General features: G+C 41.9%; 1 protein-coding gene across 1 annotated transcript in view; it reads right to left on the reverse strand.

Annotated features, from left to right (window-relative positions):
• Positions 1-10,011: 10,011 nt before the first annotated feature.
• Positions 10,012-21,408, reverse strand: part of Ehhadh (enoyl-CoA hydratase and 3-hydroxyacyl CoA dehydrogenase) — a 39,095-nt gene continuing 27,698 nt past the window's right edge. The window contains exons 5-7 of the mRNA XM_008831324.3: positions 19,418-19,522; positions 12,773-13,114; positions 10,012-11,713 (exon numbers count right to left, since the gene is read on the reverse strand). Of these exons, the coding sequence (XP_008829546.1) occupies positions 10,452-11,713; positions 12,773-13,114; positions 19,418-19,522 (1,709 nt within the window). The 3' untranslated portion in view covers positions 10,012-10,451. The remainder of the gene's footprint in view (positions 11,714-12,772; positions 13,115-19,417; positions 19,523-21,408) is intronic.

Genomic DNA, 21,408 nt, shown 5'->3' on the forward strand with positions numbered 1-21,408 from the left:
CTTTTAAAAAGTTGATTCTTGGGGCTGCAGAGATGGCTCAGTGGTTAAGAGCACTGACTGCTGTTGCAGAGGACCCGGGTTCGATTCCCAGCACCCACATGGTGGCTACAAACCATCTTTCACTCCAGTTTCAGGGGAATCCAAAGCCCTCTTTTGACCTCCAGGGCATTGCACGACATGGATGCACTCACATACATGCAGGCAATACACATAAAATAAAAATAATAAAATATTTTTTAAAGTTGATTCTAAGCCGTATATGGAAGTACAACGTTTCTAGAACTGCCAAAATACCTTTAAATTCACCAAAAGAATAAAACCCATTTGTTCAAATGTATTATTTGCATATACATTGCTAAATTTTATTGATAGTACAAAAATAAATTTATATCCACAGGAAAAAGAGAAAACATTATAATATACCTTAAGGACTTGAAAAAGCAAGAACAAACCAAACACAAAAGTGGCAGATGAAAAGATGTAATTAAGAAATTATATGTATTAAAAGGCAGAAATTAATGAATTAAAAAAGAAAGAAACAAAAATAAAATGAGTTGGTTCTCTCAAAAGATAAATATTGGGGCTGGACAGATAGCTCAGTGATTAAGAACATTGGGTGCTCTTGGGGAGGACCCGGGTTCAGTTACCAGCACCCACATGGTGACTAACTGTCCATAACTCTAGTTCCAGGGGGATCTGACACCTCTGCTGGCCTCTACAGGTGTTGCATATATGTGGTGTACCTGTATACATGGATGCAAAACACTCATACAAATAAAATAAAAAGAAGTTTAATATTGACATTTACGAAAATGAACTGATATAAGGAAAGAGAAGACTCGAATTAACAAGATTGAGATGAAAAGGGAGACATCAAAACAGATACCCATGAAATTCAGAAAATCATGAGACTGAAAACCTATATTCCACCAAATCAAAAAATCTAAAACAAATACGACTACAAACCCCACTGACTGCTTACTACCAGAAGCAGTAAATCTTATGAATGTCCAGTATTCAGTGTATCTAGCCCCACCCCATTAACGTGATTTGCATATCACTTTCTATATACTGTGGATGCTATAGGATGAATGATCACTGACTATAAGAGCTTCAGTTAATGTCCCCTTTTCCAGTCAGCAGGTACTAAAGGCATGAGCCTCTGTAGATCTGTTTTATGTTTCAAAGGATGCATAGTAATATATTAATAGTGATCTTAGGCTAGCTCCTGGTTGCCCTCTTTCTATAGGACTCCAGATTCTCAAATGGTGGTCTTTAAAATGATTATAGGACAATTATTGATGGCAAAATAAGAAAATACCAGAAATTCCATTTATATTCTTTTATCTTTACCTTTAAACTGTCCATGAATGTGTGTGTTTCATAACATAGACATTTTTGGAGTGGCACATTGTTATATGACTTTCCCTGGGGAGATGAGAATAAACATCTATTCATCCTAGCCAGGACACCACAGACAGACCAAAGAAATTATTCCACCATTGGCAAACCAATGAGTTTATTGGGATTATGTACAGGAATATGAGTAAGGGTTACTTACAGAAGTGTGAATGACTCAAAGGCAGCTGAATCACTAAAAACCCCACCTAGCCTGGGTGATGATTAGAAAAGCTGCCTCCCTGGATCTCTCTGTACAACTAGCAGGCAGCTCCGCAGGGCAGGCAGTCTCCTCTCTCCAGCAGGTGTTACTGTTTCTTGGGGAGGGTCTTTGTAAATCTTGTTTTAGGAACTTCCTGAGACTTGTGGTTTGTTCACTTCCCAGGCCTTGACAGTTTTATCTATTCCATGAGCCTTAATAAGCCTCCCTCCAGGATGGAGGGAGACTATTTGGAACTTGCTGATTCTTAAAGAGCTGTCCTCTAGATTGGAGCATTTCAGTTTGTAGGAAACTACTACATAGCACATATACATATGATTTACAAATAAGTACACGTTCAATGGCATAATAGTTACGAGAGGTTCTCTGGGTCTTGCCTGGTGAGAATCTCGGGTTTGCCTATGAAAAATATCCTTCCTGGGCTTCTGTTTCTTCATTAGTGATAGGGAAAGAATCATACCTAGGGCACAGGGTTATTATGCAAATTGAATGAGTTAATGCAGGCTATTTAGAATACTGCCCTGCAATAATAAGTAAGCTTTTCCTATGACAAAACACTGATAATTATTATGATGGGCTAAATCATGTCAGAAGTGCTCTTAATTCACTCTGTCCACAAGTGGGTATGATTTTTAAAGTTTGGAAATGACTTTTCTATTTCACTAACTCATGAACATCATTACACTAAGAGCCTCTCCCAATCTCCCCTCTTGCTCAAGTCAACTCTAGCCTTGGGATCTGAGCTCATCTTGCCAGGTGTTCTAATTTCACAAGCGGTAAAAAGAGGCCAGATTATTGTTCTGTGTGCGATCCTCTGGTCTGGCATGCTATACAGAGCTTCAATACAACTGGGGAGGGACAGACCAAACAAGGCTCCACTCATGGCATCTGCTTGATCCATTCATGAAAAAGAAAGGGTTCTATGTTCTAGGGCCACACTGTCAGCAGCCCAGCAAACAAAACAGCTGCCGGTATCCTGCTCAGAGTTCTGGCCACCCCATGACTGGGCAAGGCCCTAAAAAGTGGGACATCAGCTACTAAAAAAGAGTAAAAAAGCAAGAAGCGGTACATGGGGCTGGCTACACTGCCCACTTTTCCTTCCTGTGATGCTCTTCACAGTCAGCCTCAGGGTCTCTCTTCTCAGCATCCCAGGCCCTCAAGCCCAGATGTCTGCTCTTCTGGTTTTTCTAACTCTCTTGAAGTGTCATTCCATCTTGGTGGCTCTTTGCGAAGTCCACCCACCACCCCAGTTCTGCTATCTTCTCTGAACTACCTGTTCATTCTCTCAGATGATTTAGAAGGAAAGCAAATCAGTGTAGGTGATTAGGCAAATGATTAATGTTAAATGATACCTCCCCTAATTTTCTCATCACAATCTGGTAACCAAGCCATAATGATTAAAAGATGGAATCAGCAGAATAAGGTCAAGGGTCATACAGATGCTAAGCATGTATGTACTGCTAGGCTACAATCCTAGTCATGCTGTAACTCACTCTTCTGGATGAACAAGAGCCACAAGAAAATTACATACATCTCAATTGTTTTTTGAAATGAGGTCTCCCTGTAGGCCCAGCGGGCCTGGAACTTGCTATATAGACCAGGTTGGCCTTGATCTCACAGAGATCTGCCTGCCTGTGCCTCCTGAATGCTGGGATTAAAGACCTGTGCCACTCACTACACCTGGCTCACACAATTTTCTAAGTCTGAGAAAAGCTATCAGAAGCTAGGCAAGGTAGTATACCCTTATAATCTCAGAAATTAAGAGGCTGAGGCAGGCAAATCATGAATTTGAGTCTAGCCTGTGCTACATAGGAAGGCGATGTCTCAAAACAAATTTAACCATTATCAGGGTGTCTGGGGTGATGGCTCAATCGGTAAAATACTTGCATGAAGAGACCTGAGTTTGAGCCCAGATTTCACACAAAAAGCCAGGCACTGTGGTGAACATCTGTAATCTCAGCACTGGGGAGGCAGGGATGGGAGGATTCCCCAGGGCTTGCTAGCCAATTAGTATTGCTGAATTGGTGAGTTCCAGCTTCAATGACAGAGCCTGTCCCCACAAAAAACAAGGTGGAGAGTGATAGAGGAAGACACCTGATGTTGACCTCCGACTTCTATAGGCATGTGAGTAAACATGCATGTGTATGCCCGTGCGCACACACATACACCCCTACGTCCCCAGACCACAAGGTTATCCAGAGTCAAACAGATGATGAGCACTGGGATTCTAAAAATGTCACATGAAATTCTCACTAATTTCCAAGTACTCATCCTGCCTATTATTTAAGAAAGTAAACCAAATTTCACCAACCCATAAGTCCCAGGAGCCCCATAACATTCTGTCCAAATTTATAGAGCACATTAGTTTAGAAAAACACTACAGAGTATGCAATTTATATTTTATTGATTAGTTCAATGAAACCCCCAACTTGAAATGTTTATGGAAACTTTTCAGTAGCACCATCTGCTGGAGAGAGAAAAAAACAAAACAAAACAACAAAAAAGCCTCCCGTTCTTCTAGGAATCCGTTGGTTTCTATCGCACTTCATTACTTCTGTTTCATTTTCGAACACAGGGTTTACATTCTGAGTCCCTCTGTATATCATTGGGTAACTGGAAATTTAGTAGATGTCTGAGCTCATCCCCAGAAGGACAAGCATAAGGTTTTTAGAATGGGGAGTCTAAAATGAGACATCAAACTAGAATTTTCATGTCTTTGATCAATATATTGAGTATTTCCTATATCTAGGCATTTGTTGATGTTCCAGACACAACAACAGGCAAAACATTCTAAGCGCCTACTTTCAAAGGTGGCAAACCAGATCTAAAGCACAGTATCATGGTTTTAGAAAAGATGAGTGTAAACATGGTCCAGTGCTACTGTAACCATGAGGCCATGAGGGGAAGTTTAATTATCCAGAGCAATGTTACAAAATTGATAGGGTTACTACACCCAAAATTATGTGCTCCAGGTGATATTCAAGCTCCCAGAGTGGGCTTTTATCTTTCCATCTGTTCAGAAGCTGGCAGATGAAGCTATTCTTTGGGGCCTTCCTCAGACCCCCTAAGGATTTCCATCAAGTGGATATGGGAACATTTTGACACTACAGCTGTTGCTGATAGAAATAGTGAATTATAGAGGGCTGCAGAGAAGGCACTCGAGAATGGAAAGACAGATTTGATGCCATACATAGATGAGAGTCCTGGTGAGCAACGTCAGGGAGCTTTGTGTTTCTTTGAATGAATGGCAAAAATAGGAGCTACAAGTCTGATTACAGCTGGTCTCCGAGGCAGAACTGACTGGACACCACTTTCAGTATCCAGGCTGTGAGAGCACCTGGGCTTTAAGGACCTGAGTTCCGCCAAGGATATTGACTTTGAAGTGGTGTCCAGGGCTACACCCTTCCTTCCCTAAGAGGCAATGTATTAGTTACTTTCCTGTTGCTGTGATTAAACACTGTGAACCAATGGAACCTATAAAAGGAAGAGTTTATTTGAGCTTACAGTTCCAGTGAGGCAAGAGTCTGTCCTGGTGGGCAGGCAAGGCGGCAGAGGTGGCTGGAGTAGAAAGCAGAGCCCTCGCATCTTCAAGCAGACACAGGAAGCAGAGCTGGACTGGAAATCCAGCAAGGCTTAAGAACTCTCAAAATCCACCCCCAGTGACACACTTCCTTAACAAGGTTACACATCCTAAAACCTCCCAGAACAGCATCCGCAACTGGGGACAAAATGTCCAAATCCTTGGCACCTATGGGGGACATTCTCATTCAAGCCACCACAGGCAACGTATCCAAAAGGAAGCCAAAGCGGGGCACAAATGTCTAGCCCCTTTGCCGCAATTCAGGTCACCTCTGACGGGCTGTCTGAGCCTCAGACCTCCTCACAGGTGGATTTCTGTAGAATGATGGATTCTCATAACCCGTCTACCGTATGAGCAGTAGGGATTTGACTGAGAATATTTGAGATGAATGTTTGGGTCACTGAATTTGAAAATCCAAAATTCTAGGTTTCCTTGAAGCTTTGGGCCTACCTATGGTGGTGGCCTGGCCTCCTAGCTTAACACTGTGTTCTCCACCTACCTCAAAGACATTTCAGACATTTCTGCCTTGAAGATCACAGACACCCAGCTCAGAAACCAACCTCCTCACCTTTCCTCCATGGCCACCAGAACAATAACCACAGTTAAGACCAAAAATAATTCAGGGAAGTGCTGGGGCTAGTAGGGGTGAAAGGGCTTATACTCTCTAAGACCTCAAGGAGGAAGCCAGTACTTATCTACAGAAGCAGGGAGAGTATGCTTGTGACCAGCCCCTAAGGTACAGGGTGAAGGGGAGTAGAACGGTGTGGGAAGGAAGAGTTTGTCAGTATAGAAACTCTTGTGATTCAGGGTTTAGTGCCATCACCAAAGGAGAATTTGGTGAGGCACTGCTAGGTTGACTTTGGGAAACTTGGAGAAAATGAAGGTATAAAAAGAAGTAGAGATGTGATAGCTTCCACAGCAGATGGCAGAAGAAGAAAATATAGAATTAGAGAAGTGCCTCGAGGTAAGAAGAAGTAGGTGGTGGCTAGCGCTTGGCAAGTTGATCAAGTCCTGAACTGAGAAATTTTGGAAAATAGAGGACAGTGACAGCTGGGGGACTGAGGAGTAGGTCTAAGCACTCAGTCACTTCTGAATCTGTGCCAAGGAAGTAGGTCACTACTGTGGAATGGGTAGTTGACCCCAGTCACCAGGGGGAGAGAACTATAGGTAAAACATTAACAGAAAATGTGATTAAATAATTAACAAGTTGACTTAGAACCTCATATACATTAAATAGATATTGCACATTATTTTCAAACACAAAAAATATTTTTGAGTCTAACACATGTGAAATCAAAAGAATCCTATTAAACAAATGCCAAAGAGTTGATTGCATGTAAGCTTCTTAACATCGATAATCACACAACTATAGGTTAGGGTCCCTGGAAAGCAGACTCTAGGGTAGAGATTAGAATGTTTAGGGAATGACATTCACATCAAGTCTTATGAAAGAGGGAGACATGGGGCTGTATCAGTGCAGTCTAGTCAGTGTCACTGGGAGCACTAGATAAAGGCATGCCTTCTCAGAACCGGAACAGGGGACCAAGGATAAGCAAATGCCATGTGTTTGATAGATATCCACAGTTTGAGAGATAGTCTGACAACCACACGCACAGCTAAAAAGGTGTGTTCTGAGCAAAAATCTCCCAAATGTCATTCTCTGTAAAACTTTTTAGCAACTAGGAGAAAAGTATCTTCCATTCATGAAAAACATTTAGGTATGAAATCAGAAAAACATTTAATATATATCTATGTACAGTAGTTATTGACTTGTAAGGCATATACTGATATACTTTATTGATTTCTATATGTATGTTATGAAACAATATAAATTCAGAAATGAGAGAATGAAATAAGCAACATATTAAAACATTTTGGTAAAATGTCATGGCTTTATTTATTATTATTGCTATTAGCTAATATCACAAGACAATGTGCATTTAGGGCAAAATTCATCATGAATGGTACTGATTTCTTTAAAACTTTCATTATCTTCATGCAGGTTTGACTAGGTCATTCTATCTTGTGAAGTAGTTCACAGAATGCTACTTTGCCACTTTCTAGTTTCTGTGACATAACCTCATGAGGCTAGCAGTGTCCCATGGCTCACAGACAGTCAGCCAGGGTTAGCTTCTTAGCTTTAAGATGAAAACAAGAGGATAGGAGTTCTAATGTTTTCTGCTTGAACTGCTGTGAATCATTATTCAGATTCCTCTGGCCTTGGGCAACTTGTCTCTAATTTAGTGAGCAGGTATATGAATTCCAGCTTTGGCACTTCATGAGAGATACTGCTTTTCAAATTATTCCTCTCCATCATGCCACCTTAAGGCACCTCCCCAATAATACGCATGTCATTGTGTTTTAATATTTAATTATGTATCAGGAAATTTGAGGTTAAAGTAGACCTTTGAAACTACACCTTACTCAATGCTGATGCAAAGTCTTGTTCTCACGTTCAGAGTGGGCCTATCCATGAACTGCCTACTACAATTATGTGCACAGTATAAAATACAAATTTCAAGTTAAGTTGAAAAACACAGCAGCTCAAACAAAGAGAAATTTTTTTTGTCTTTTTGAGACAGGGTCTCCCTATAGCCTCAGCTGGAACTCACTATGTAGACCAGGCTGGCCTCAAACTTACAAAGATCCGCCTGCTTCTGCCTCCCAAGTGCTGGGATTAAAGGCATGTGCCACCACGCCCAGCAAAGAGAAAATTTTTAAAGCAAGGAATTGTTTCATAAGACCAGATTGTTGAAACTCCCTGTGCATCAAAAATAAAACAAAATGGCATCCCTACACCCCACCCCCAGTAATTCCTGGACCCCACATGAATTATTGGTCAGATTCAGGTCAGCTATGACTAAAAGCCTGTGGTAACACTGGCTTCCCGTGATATCCGACCTCTCACACATGAATGGCTGTAGGAAAGTCACTATAAGTAACAATTGTGCTCTCTGAGGCCCTCAGGGACCCAGTCTTTTTTGACAGCATCTATTTTAGGGCATTGCCTTTGTCTTCAAGGTTCAGTGAACAGAGCTCTAGCCTTTACACCTGTGTACCATGTAGCAAGATGAAAGGAGACCTTAAAAGAAACTGGCAAAGGATGCACATTATAGGACTGTTAAAGTAGCTTCCTAAAGCAGATTGTCAGTTACAGCCCACTCTCCAGAACATGCCCACTGCATGGTATAAGAGAAATTGACAAAGATATTTTAAATTATGGCTAGTATATACATAGCTAAAAATTGGAAGTTAATACTGTAAGGGGAACACCGGGTAACAGTCAACAGTTCTGTGTCAGTATTTTCAAAGAACTCTTCAAGACCTCCAACTACTCTGAAATCCAAGTGTAGTTACCTTTCAGAGGAGGTTCTGCCCTAACCTCACCCTAAGGACACCACTTTCTGACTATAAATAGCACCTGCTTCTGCATCCTCTGGGAGAAATGGAATAGCCTAAGTACAATCAAAATGTTCTCAAGACACATCTCACCAGCTCTCCTCAGGACGACTTGGAAGAGGCTCTCCTCAGGGACTTGCTCAGGCAGGTGAAAGAGAACAAATAAATACTATGATCGAAATACCTTAAATTCCTAGTGTAGTAATTAAAATCCTGTTCAACTCCCCTAAATTCCCCTTTCTTAGTTGCTAAAGAAAAAAAACAAAATGTAAAATAACGGTGCTGAATAGCTTTAGTTGTCAACTTGACACATCTGGGTAGAGGGAGCCTCAGCTGGGGAATTGCCTCCACTGGACTGGCCTGTGGCCATGTCTATGGGATAGTTTCTTGATTGCTGAGTGATGTGGGAAGGCCCAACCCGCTGTGGGCAGTGCAACCCCTGGAGAGGTTGTTCTGTATTATATATATAAAGCAGGCTGAGCAGGGGCTAGAGGAGCAAGTCAGTAAGCAGCGTTCTTCCATGGCCTGTGCTCTAGCTCCTGCTTTCAGATTCCTGCCCTGAGTTCCTACCTTGGGATCCCTGACAAATTGTGACCTGGGAGATGTAAACCAAATAAACCCTTTCCTCCCCAAGTTGGTATTGGTCAGAGTGTTTTCTCACAGCAATGGAGACACAAACTAGAACAAAAATTGGTACCAGGAGTGAGATACTGATGTGACAGACCTGACTTTGGTGTTTTGGGGAGGATTGTGGAAGCATTTGGAACTTTAGGCTGGAAAAGCCATTCAGTGTTTAGAGTTTGTTTCTGTGGAGCTTGAAACAGTTATACTGAAAGAATTTAGGCAATGGATGCCTGGCTTGTGAAGCTTCAAAGGGAAGTGGAGACTATCAGGGCTGTTTATGTGATATCTTGAATTGAGAATCTGTGGGTTCTAATCTGATGGGGCTGAAGAATCAGGTATGATTAAGAAGAGACCAGAACCACTGAAGTAAAACCTTTGCTTTACTTGCAGGATTACTTGATAGGATTATAGTATCACCAAAGCCAGCTATGTTGTTTTAGAATAGAAAATTTATACTCTCTTCATCTGAGATTTCTCCATCAGGAATTCTGATGACTTTGCTTGGATTAAAAGATGAAAATATGGGGATGGAGAGATGGTTCAGTAGTTAAGAGCACTGACTATTCTTGCAGAGGATCTGGGTTCAATTCCCAGCACCCACATGTTCAGTAACTCCAGCTCCAAGGGATCTGATGTCCTCTTCTGACCTTCATGGGCATTGTATGACATGAGTGCACTTACACACATGCAGGCAATACACTCATACACATAAAATGAAAATAATGAATAAAATATATTTTTCCAAGGTGAAAATATTGTGAAGACTGGTTTTATATGATGAAAAGCCTCATTTATTTTATTAATTTTATTGAGACATTATAGACATACCATATAATTCATTTTTAAACCATTCAACTTAATGTAATCTGGTATATTTGCAGAGTTACAGAACCACCACCACGGTGAGTTTAGAAAACACTGTCAACCCCCAAAGACATTTTGCACAAGTTTTTGTCACCCAAGGCAAAAACTCAGAAGAGAAGAACTCTTATGGTAGTAAGTAAGTCACTGAATTTTCCCGATAGAAGTGGTCAGAAGTACAGGAAGCACAGACCTAAAATCCCACGGTAGAATCATGAGGCAGAAGCACCAAAGGAGAGCTTTTATCATGAGCTCATAACCATAATAATTATCATTATTTGTACTTTGAGCACTCTCTTCGGATTGGGGATTGAATCACTGAATTCAGTGTGTTATCTCAGTTGCCAACACATGAGGCAGAAGGCTGAATCACAGTTTACTGCTGTGGGGCCCTGCCAAGCTTTGCCATTCTTTCAGAGGAGGGTTTCCCTGGGCAACCAACCTTCTTAGGTAGTCACTGGGCTCCAGCTGTGGGATGTCAGGGTTCTGCCTGTAATATTTCTGCAATTTCTCTAGAATTGTGGGCAGCCCAACTGAGGCAGCATAGAACATGGGCCCACCTGTGTGCCTTGGCCATCCGTACCCATGCAAGTAGATGACATCAATGTGCTCTGGGCTAGCAGCTATCCCTTCTCCCAAGATACGGAATGCCTCATTGATAAGGGAGTACAAGCAGCGCTCCAAGATCTCATCCTTGCTGATGGAGCGTTCCTTGATGTGATGGGTTTCTCTGTACTGGGACAGAAACTTGGAAATCCAGGGATCAGGTTTGTGACTCTTACCCAGCGGCTTGTCATATTGATACCAACCCTTGCCTGTCTTCTGGCCAAATCGCCCAGATTCATAGAGCAGATCAGCAAGTGGGGAGTATCTGCTATTGCCACGCTTCCGGGCAGGAGTTCCCGGTGGCAATGAAGGTCCGGTAAGGCCTTGCCCCTTACGAATGTTCCAACCCACATCCAGCCCTGAAAGGTCAAATACCCTGAAGAGTCCCATTTTAAAACCAAACTCTTCTAGTACCCCATCTATGTCCTCTGGCTTGCTACCCTCTTCTAACATGAACTGTGCCTGGTTGTAATAAGGACTCAGCATTCGATTCCCAACAAATCCATAGCAGTTGCCTACAACTACTCCTATCTTGCCAATCTTTTTTGATAAGCTCATAACAGTGGCAATAGTATCAGGAGAAGTATATCGGCTGGGAATAATCTCTAACAATTTCATGATATTAGCTGGTGAGAAGAAGTGGGTGCCGATCACCAGATGAGGACGGTCTGTGGAAGAAGCAATCTCATCCACATCCAGGGCTGAAGTATTGGTACACAGAAAAGCTTGTGGCTTACACACAGCTGACAGTTCAGCAAAGACCTGCTTTTTCAGGCATATATCTTCAAACACCGCTTCAACCACCAAATCCACCCTTGAAAGCTCTTTTATAGATGAGGAAAACTTAAGTTTGGGTGCTGACCAAGCTTGGCCACTCTGCCGCAGTTTGGATGCTTCTTTTTCTAAGTTGGAAGTTATTTGCTTCTTTGCAACCTCCAGCTGCTTTTGGTCTGATTCTACAGCAACCACTGGGATCCCGGCCCTTGCAAAAGAAATAGAAATGCCTCGGCCCATTGTTCCCAAGCCTGTGAATTAAGAGTAAAGGGAAGAAAAATGATTCAGTGGTACTGGGAGCTGAAAAAACATTCACTAGTAGAACACATCTACAGCATTTTAAAAGATTGTGTTGGGGACAAGGTTGCTGCTCAGTACCATGCGCTGATCATGCATCAAACCCTGGCATCCATCCCTAATACCAAATCAACAGCAAAACAACAATCAGAACCCCCAAAATATCTGAAAGATTGGTTATCAATAATAAATGTATTGAATAGTTTATGCACCATTAAGTGCTCCAGAGGAAATAAAGATCAGTAGGATTTACACACACACACACACACACACACACACACACACACACACAAAGCTATTAAAACCAATAAATAAGTCCAATAAACTTAAGGATATGTAATCTCTACATAAACCCAAATGTATTTTTTAAAGTACTTATAAAGTATTTATTTATTAAATGTGTTTGTGTCATGGACACCAGAAGTCAGCATCCACCAGAAGACAGAAGACAGCATCAGGTATCTTCTATCACTCTCCTCTTATTTCTTTTGAGTACTATGTTTAACAAAGAACTTGACACCTAATAGCCCTAAGCAAATGACAGCACTTAAAATGGGCCATGTTTTACGGATGCCACAAGCCAGTTGTGCGTATGAACTGACAGTGGCTGCCATGCACAAGACCTGCACAAGTTCAAATCAGACTAAATCCCAGCATGAAGAAGGGAGGAGGAAAGGAAGTCCCACCTCCAGCTGAGGAGCTATGGGTAATTGGTGGCTGTTGGGATGAGGCCCCCGAGAGTCTACCCATGGTCCAGTAACCCTACAACCATGCACATACCAGCAGCACTAAATGGACTCAGTGGGTTAAAAGAAAACATGGAGTGCTAGGTGTGATGGCACAGGCCTTTAATCCCAGCACCCAGGAGGCAGAAGGCCACAGGTCTCTGAGATCAAAGCCAGCCTGGTCTACACAGCCAGTTGCAGACCAGCTGGGGTTACAGGGAGACCCTGTCTCAAAAAGACAAACAAACACCATGCATGAATGAAATTCTCTATCAAGAATGTTCTTACCAAGAACTCCAACGGAGGAGATGGGTTGCGAGGATGCAGTTTTCCAAGATGCTCCAGAGGGAGTTGACCACTTATTTACATTCCTTTCAGTGAAGAAAGCGTACTGCAGGGCTCTAGCCTGTCTTGATTTCCTAAGGTATATAAACAGCTTCTCTTCTTCCCTGATGCCCACTTCATAGGGATGCTTCACGGAGGCCTGGACTGAAAGCACACACGTCTCCGGAGCCAGGAGGCCAGGGTACTGCTTTCGCACCTTGGCGAAGGCTTCAGTAAAAACACTGTCCATGTTGGGCAAGCTTGGAACTGGCATGTTCATTATTCTGCGGGGTTCTAGAGGCTTGTCTGAAAGGGATTGTGAAGATCAGAGCTCTGCAGATACCACATGAAGGGAATAGCATGGTACACTAACAATAAATTTAGCATTAAAAGGACCTGATTACCAAATTAAATAATATACATTAAGATATTTAAGGGAACACTAATTCCAACATCTAGTATCTTAGTAAGATCATACCATAGGATAGAATTTGAGAGATCTAAAGTATCATTGTTACCAAGTTCTGTCTGAGGCCAAGACAACTTTATAATGGATTAAATATTAATCTTTCGGTAAGCCCAAAGAGGAAAGTTCCTAGTTAATATCTTAGGTTCAAAATGATTCAAATTCCTTCCCTAATAATGACAAACCCTTTGAAACACCTAGAAGAGACACAAGTGTGATGAAATGTAATGACTGGCATGCATATTAATGGAAGAGAATTCATTGATGATTCTTTCCAAATGTAGTGAACTGATTTTCAATACAGGCAAATATTTAATGGAGGAAGATTAGGAAAAAAAGCAGCAGTGTAATAACTGATATGTGCAAGCAAAACAAAGTAAATAAGCTTAGATCCTCATTCAGCATCACACATAAAAATTGACAGAATGAATCATAATTCCACTGAACTACAAACACCATAAAAATTTCTAGAAGACAAAGAAAGCAACATCTTTGTGACCTCGGCTTAGGCACCAGTTTCTCATCTACAACACCAAAACCGTATTCTATAAAAGAAAACAATAAACTGGACATGATGAAAATGAAAGACTTTTGTACCTTAGAGGGTACTGTTAAGAGAGAAATAAGGAACCACGGAAAAGAAATTATTTGAGTGAAAGGCAGAATAATGTCACCCTTCAAATGCCCATGTTCTAATTCTCAGATCCTGTGAAGTTACATGGAAGGAGAGTTTACAGGTATAATCCAGGCTCAAGATTCTGAGGTTACCCTGTGAAATATAATAATAATTGTGATAAAGGTGATTTGATAAGAATCAGTGAGGTACAACATGGGGGTGCTTAATCCAGTGGTAATGATGTAGTTTTTAAAATGGGGGAAAAGGCCATAAGCCAAAGTATGAGCAGGCCTCTAAAGCTATAAGGCAATGTCAGTTTACTTGGCCCCAGTATGATAAAACCAAAATAAGCAGGAACGGGACTCCCCAGAGAGGAGCAGGACCCTGTCTCAAAAAATAAATAAATGAATAAATAAATAAATAAATAAATAAGATAAAATAAAAACCAAACACCTACTCTGCCTAGCTAGTTAGACCCTCCCCACAGTACCCCTACCCCTGCCTTGGCCCCAGACCCTCCCCACAGTACCCCATCCCTGCCTTGGCCCCAGACCCTCCCCACAGTACACCATCCCTGCCTTGGCCCCAGGCCTTCTGATCACCCTAAGAGCTCCAGGTTGCCCTGACATGTGTACCTGTCACCACTCATTAAAGAAACTTCTTTTTGCAATAGATGGAAACTATTCCAGAGTTCCACAACTGGTCACACAAAGAGAATCAGTGTCTGTGAGATGCCCAACCCTAAGTGACACATCTACAATGCAACCTCTGCACCTAAGCTCACAGAACATAGTGGAACGGGGGTAGAGTGAATCCTAATGCCTCTCTCAGCTCTCACCAGCCTGAAAGTTTCCTTGTGCAACACAGGGCGATGCACACAGAAGGCCACAAATAGCTAAAGTGTAGAGAATAAGAAACAGGAGAGTGCATTTCCCTGGATGGGACTCCTAGATTTAACCTCATCCACCCAGGGCTAAAGGGCCATTGCAGGAGAGGGGGCGGGCAAAAGATTGCAAGAGCCAAGGGTAGGAATGTCCACAAGGAAACAGAGTTTTCCAGGCTTCTGAGAACTTGCTCATATGAACTTACAGCAATGGTGTCAGCATGCAGTAGACCCATGCAAACTTAAACCAGACAAAACCCAGCATAGAACTGGGGAAATGGGCAAGAATCCCCAAGCTTAGCTGAGGAACTATTGGCAACTGCTCACTGCAGGGTGAGGGAGAGTTGGTCTTCTTTAAGGGAATGATGCTAGACAGGTTAACCAGGTTGCAGTGAATGAACTCGTACCGAGGAACAAATGAGGACACAAACTTGACAATATAGGCCTTAACAAAAAAGACAGAATGCCCGAAATCTGGTGGGGGGCGGTTATGAGGGCTGCAGATAAAGGAGGGAGTATAAATATGTTTAAGATGTAGTGTATGAAATTCATAAAAATTCAATAAGATATATTGAAAAACAACAACAATAATAACAACAAAGTCCAGAAAAGGCAAATCTACAGAGAGACAAAAGTCATCCCATTGCCTCCCTATGGCGTAGTTAGTTATGAGTGTGTGGCAGCTGTAATGATTTTGAAGGAATCTTTCATGGGAGTGGAGTAAATGTGAAACAAGTTAGTTACCACAACTCAGCTGCACGATAACGTGCTCTAAAAGTGCTACCATCTCCAGAGTGAACCATGATATCACAAATGTACACTTCAAATATTTACACAGAAAACCTACTAGAGCTTCTGACATATGCATCATAAGAGACGTATGAGCACGCCAGTGATGTGCCAGGGGGCATCCAAGGCAGCAAGAACACTGCCCAGACAGCATCACGTGCACTCAGGCATTCTACAGTCTCATTCTGCTGTGGTTATTTGTTTTGAGTTTTTTTTTCTTTTTGTTGTTTTTCTTTTTGGTCTTTTTGAGACAGGGTCTCTCTGTAGCCACAGCTGGCCTAGAACTCACTATGTAGACCAGGCTGGCTGCCTCTTCCTCCAGAGAGCTAGGATTAAAGATGTGCGCCCAGCCTCATCCTGTTTTTTAAAGCTAAAGGCAAGAACAGTACTTGGACACATGAATATTAAGTACTTGCAGACTTGCTAAGAACAGGTTTTGCCATAACTGACCTACACAGGATGTTAAGAACAGCTTTCAGTAGCGTGTAGCTCCTCTTCACCTTGCTCCTTTGGAGAATCATGAGCTGTACCCACTACTTGCTCTGTTACCAGTGAGTTATTCCAATTCACTGTGGGGGAGGAAAGCCTAAGAGAGAAGGATGAGACGTGTTCAGGGTCTACAACTGGCGTCATTCCTGGGTGGCCGAATGAAGAGTGGACTACAGAGAAGATGGAGACTGAACCCATGTGTGGAGGCGCATTTGGAAGAGGCTGACTGTAAGGGCTGTGGCCTGACCCATGCCCGGACCAGGGACATGGCAGACCCGGGACCCTGTCCTTGGAAAGTTGCTATTGCTCCCCCACAACTGGAACTGCGTCTCAACCGCACAGCACACCCAGATTTCCCTGAAAAGTTTGAGAAGTTCAAATATCCATTGCCTGCCATAGACTCAGTTATAAAGGTTTAAGGATAGGGACAGGACACAGATTTTTGAAAAGAAAAAAAAAAAATCAACACTTGACTTTGATATACAGCCTCACAGAGCTCCATGAGCAAAGAGGCTCCATCTCAAAAACAGCTGCAGATTCTGGCAAGTACTCAGGTGCTAAGAGCAGTACAGTTCCTACATGGTACACCGGCAGTGATCAGCAGCAACTCGGCAACTGCTGAGGAAACTTGGAGGACACGGACTAAACAGCGGCTCAAATAGGCTTACAGTTCACTTCCATCCTCAGTCCTGCTCACGCCTTTTGACAAAACAAGTGGGTCATACTCAGAAGAAGGCCACAAAGGTGCGGATCTCTCTTCTTTTCTGCCAAGCTGGCAGAAAAAAAAACTGTCAGCCTGGCTACAGAGCCTGGAAGTGTGGTTTACAGTTCACAGACAGAAAGGCCTCTGACCCTGATGCCATGTGCTGCACCCATGCTAGAGGCTCTGCAAGCACTGACAGCAGCTGCCCGCCTTGGGCTTCAGGGAGGTAACCTTCCCCCGTCTCCATGGTGGCACATCAAGAGGAAACTCAAATTAGATTTGTGCTCGGGCCTCCCGTGTGAGACAGGGTCAGTCCACACACGCTCTTTGGAAGCATAGCTGTGCAAATGTTCACAGATACTAAAAATAAATTATAAAGAGCAAATGGTAAGATGAGAGGAAGAGCATAGAAAGCACCCACAAAATCCAAATGAACAAAGACCAAAGTCTTTCGACAGAAATGGAATTGCTAAAAATGGACCCAACACTCAGGGCAACAGGATCTGACAACACTCACCAACTCTACACCGAAGACGAATGAATTTCACTGTGCATAAACTACACATCAGTGCAGCTTAGGGAACCGTCTGAACTATTCCTAGTCTGGACTACTATTTATTTGGAGAATTTAAAATAAATTCAATTATGAGCTATAAAACTTGGGAAAACTAGTATATCTTAAGCTAGAAAAAATTAAAACAAGGGCTGGTAACATAGCTCTGTCACACATGTGCAAAGTCCAGAGTTCTATTCTCAGTAAGCCTTCCTGCCCCCCTGGCCCCCAAATCACAATAAAAGCAAAAAACCCTTAATACTGTCTGTGGAATTTTTTTCACTTGTCTTTATTTCCTTATAATTTTTGTGTACACTCGTATGAATCCAAACTAGCTGGGACTATAAACTATGTACCATTTTATATACTTTCTTCTTCTTGGAACTGGGATGAGACCCAGGGTTTCACTCATGTTAAGCAAGCACTATCACTAAGGCAAATCCTCAACACTGTAGATTTACACCTTAAACATTTTTATATCACAAGAAATTTTACATATCTCCATCCATTTTTCACGATTAAAATTTAAAATAGTAATATATAACTTTCCAAAGCCAGAACCATATGTAATTTATCAAGTTTTAAATCAGATGATGCCTCAATGTTAGGGTACCACCAAGTGGACAAATGATGCACACTGCTGGGACTGCGACAATTTTAAACTTCTTACACTTCAAAATTTAATGTTTATAATTATTTTATAAAGCTGAGATAAATAAAACCCCAAACCAGACCATATTATAAGCATACTGGACTGTGATCCTCATTTATTTCCTTTTATTTATTTATTTTTAATATTTTATTTTTTTTATTTTATGTGTATGCGTGCATTGCCTGCATGTAGGTAAGTGCACCCATGTTGTGCAGTGCCCATGGAGGACAGACGAGGCTGTCGGATCCTGGAACTGAAGTTATGGACAGTTGTTAGCTGCCATGTGAGTGCTAGGATCGGAACCCTGGTCCTCTGTAAGAACAGTCAGTGTTCTTAACTGCTAAGCCATCTCTCTAGCCCCTTGATTTATTTGTATGTTATGTGTATGAGTGTTTTGCCTACATGTATGGAAGTGCACCCATGTTGTGCAGTGCCCTCAGAGGAGTGTGGAACCCCTGGAACTGGAGTTATAAATGGTTGTTAACCAACATATGGTGCTGGAACTTGAACTCAGGTCCTCTGCAAGAGCACCAGTAGCTCTTAACCACGGAGCCATCTCTCTAGCCCCCTCATTTTTTCTTGAAGTAACTTAAGTCTCAAAGCAGAATCTAGAGAAACTAGGTAAGGAGAGAATTTCCTATAAAAACTGAGGCCTTTTCAAACTAAAGCCAGAAGTGTGAATGGCAGAGCTGGGTCTTTCTTGAGGCCAATTCAAAGCCTGGTTTAGGAGTCTCCACTGCAGGCAGTTTGTGCTCAGAGTTAGCTAGTGAGTTCGCACAAGACAGGCAGTGCTCCCTAGAAGCCCCCTGCAGACCGGAAGCAGCAGCCCTGGAGGCAGCGCAGCAAGGGAGACTTCTAGCTTGCAGGCCTTGCTGACTCTCCTCGGGAGCCGCCAGCATCCCCCACAATACCTGACTTTGTACTACAAGTGTTCCGACACTGAAACGCTGAACCGGCAACCATCCGGACCAGGCAGAAAGGGTGATTGAAAAAGTGGTCTTTGCCAGGGTCAGCCAAAGACCTTCTCAGTGAATGCTTTGGAATGACTCTGAACCTTCACTGCCACCATGCAGACCTTTCTGCCTGGAGCCTAACGCTCCTCCTAAATACACTGGGAATGGCTGGGGGAGCTGACAACACAGTGGACAGTAATAGGGATTTCTTGGACATTTTTAGCCTCTCCTTCTTCCTCAGGGCACACAATCTCCATACAAATAAGCAAACCAATAAACTGTAGGTGAGTTCTAGTGGAACTCTTAAAGGAGCATCACCAGTCTGAAAGCCCTGGGAAGGACGTAAAAATTCTGCTCTTTTCACTACAGTATGCCATATCAGCACGTAATTCTTAAGTTGGCCACATTCTACAACGTGGACGTCCCATGAGATACTTAAGGAGTTCCTTCTTATGCACACTTGGCTTATTTCTAGTTTTGTGTTATTTTTTAAATCATCGTTTACCTAAAACACTCTGGGCAAATCTGATTGCTTCTTCAATTGGGTCTGACCTCACAACTGTATCCAGAATGCCAAGGCTGAATGCTTCACTTGCCAAAATATGTCTCCCTGAAACAAAAGGAAATAAAACAAATCACAAACAATGTAATGATAAATTAGGGCATTGCTGTCACTAGCAAGGAAGGTTGTCATTCCTGGGTAAACACCAATCGTTAAGTAAAATGCATAAGATCACCTTGACTGCAGTGGCTGAAACATCACTCTAGGCATTGCCAGGAGATCTGAATTCCAGTAACAGCTCTAATTTTCACGGTTGGGGCAACCAGGGGAACAGTACCGGGACCCGGATTTCATCATTGCTAAATGGAGATAACTATGCTTACCAGAGTAATTCCAAGTATTCTTTTCTTTAAATACTTGTAGCTATAAATCTCTGCAGACATATGAGAGATGTTGAGTTTGGGTTGCAATAGCAAGACCTCTGCTTGGAACCCACCACACACCAGGGTCTGCGCTGATCAAGTGACAGTCTCCAAATACGGAGTTGGCTGTACAGGACAAAGAGCGCTGACTAAGCTGGCACTGCATAAAGCACAATGAGGTTCTATAGGAGAAATCAAGACAGCTTTGCTTGGCTTTGCCTTAGGCCACAGACTCTCTATTGAGCAAGCTTTGCAGCCCTGATTCCTGTGTTTCCTACAAACTCATTTTTAATCCATACAGACTATTGCTTCTAAGTTGGCTCATGTATGCACAGGTTTTTCTGTCATGATTTAAAAAAATTTTATTTTCACTTTACGTGTATGAGTGTAAGGCTTGAATGTTATGTGAGTGTACCCGTATCAAGCAGTGCCGTGGAGGCCAGACAAGAGCGCCAGATTCCCCTGCAACTGGAGTTACTGATGAGTGTTAGCTGCCGTGTGGGTACTGGGAATTGGACTTGGGTCCTCTGCTAGAGTAGTCAGTGCCCTTAACCGCTGAGCCGTCTCTCCAATGCTGTCATAGTTTTTGTTTGTTTGTTTTTGTTTTTGTTTTTTAAAGCATACAGATTTCTATTATCAATCGTCAAAAGTTTTAGTATTGGGACACTTTTTGCATTCTTAGAAATTATGAGGGACTCTAAAAGGCTACTGTCCATGTAGGCTATTATCTGTCAACATTTACTATACTAGAAATGAAAACTGAGAACTTTAAAAGTGTTTCTATATGAAACATTTTTAAAGTAATGACAAATTCATTACATGGTAACATAAATATTTGTCAAAAATCACTGCTCACTGAGCTTTACACCATTGCTCTTTCTACCACGTGTTCGTCATGACTGTCATTCATTCATAAGACCCTCAGATTGGTTTCACTGGAGAAAAGACAGATAGGGCAATAGTAATACAGAGCTGATAAGGAAGGAATGTGGACCATGCCCAGGAGGGTTCTAAGCACACTGTACTAACGGACACAAGCTTCACTGCATCCAGTACGGTTGGCACTGTTACTTTGTACACATGAAAAATCTATGGAAAAGAAGGTAGCCCAAGATCTCATAATTAATCACACTTGTTTGAAGTAAATATTTGTATGTGTTTCTGTCTTCCAACCTTTCCTCAACTGCAAATCTCTTTAGTATCTTTCAAATTAGAGTGTTGGTTAATCCTGGGTTTAGTATTATGTTACTCAGATTTCCTACTCAAAAATACAAACCTTCATTTTAAGCTGTTATATTCATACTGGGAAATGAACAATTCAGTCATTTGTACCTAAACTTGAAAATGCTGGTTTTAGTTCTTTCCTTCCTTTTTTTTTTTCATTTTAATATTTTTTTATTTAAATTTTTTTTTACAATTAAAGTTACAGTTTTAACAATATACAAAATATTACAGTAATTCAGATTTTTTGGCATAAGGATTACAGATTTGATAAATACATTTTATATCTCATAATAGTGATGAAGATTATACAAAAGCTATTAAAACAATTATAAGAATAAATTCAATTGT

The sequence above is a fragment of the Nannospalax galili genome, unplaced genomic scaffold, assembly GCF_000622305.1.
Source record: "Nannospalax galili isolate Female #2095 unplaced genomic scaffold, S.galili_v1.0 scaffold315, whole genome shotgun sequence".
NCBI classification, from domain to species: Eukaryota; Metazoa; Chordata; class Mammalia; order Rodentia; family Spalacidae; genus Nannospalax; species Nannospalax galili.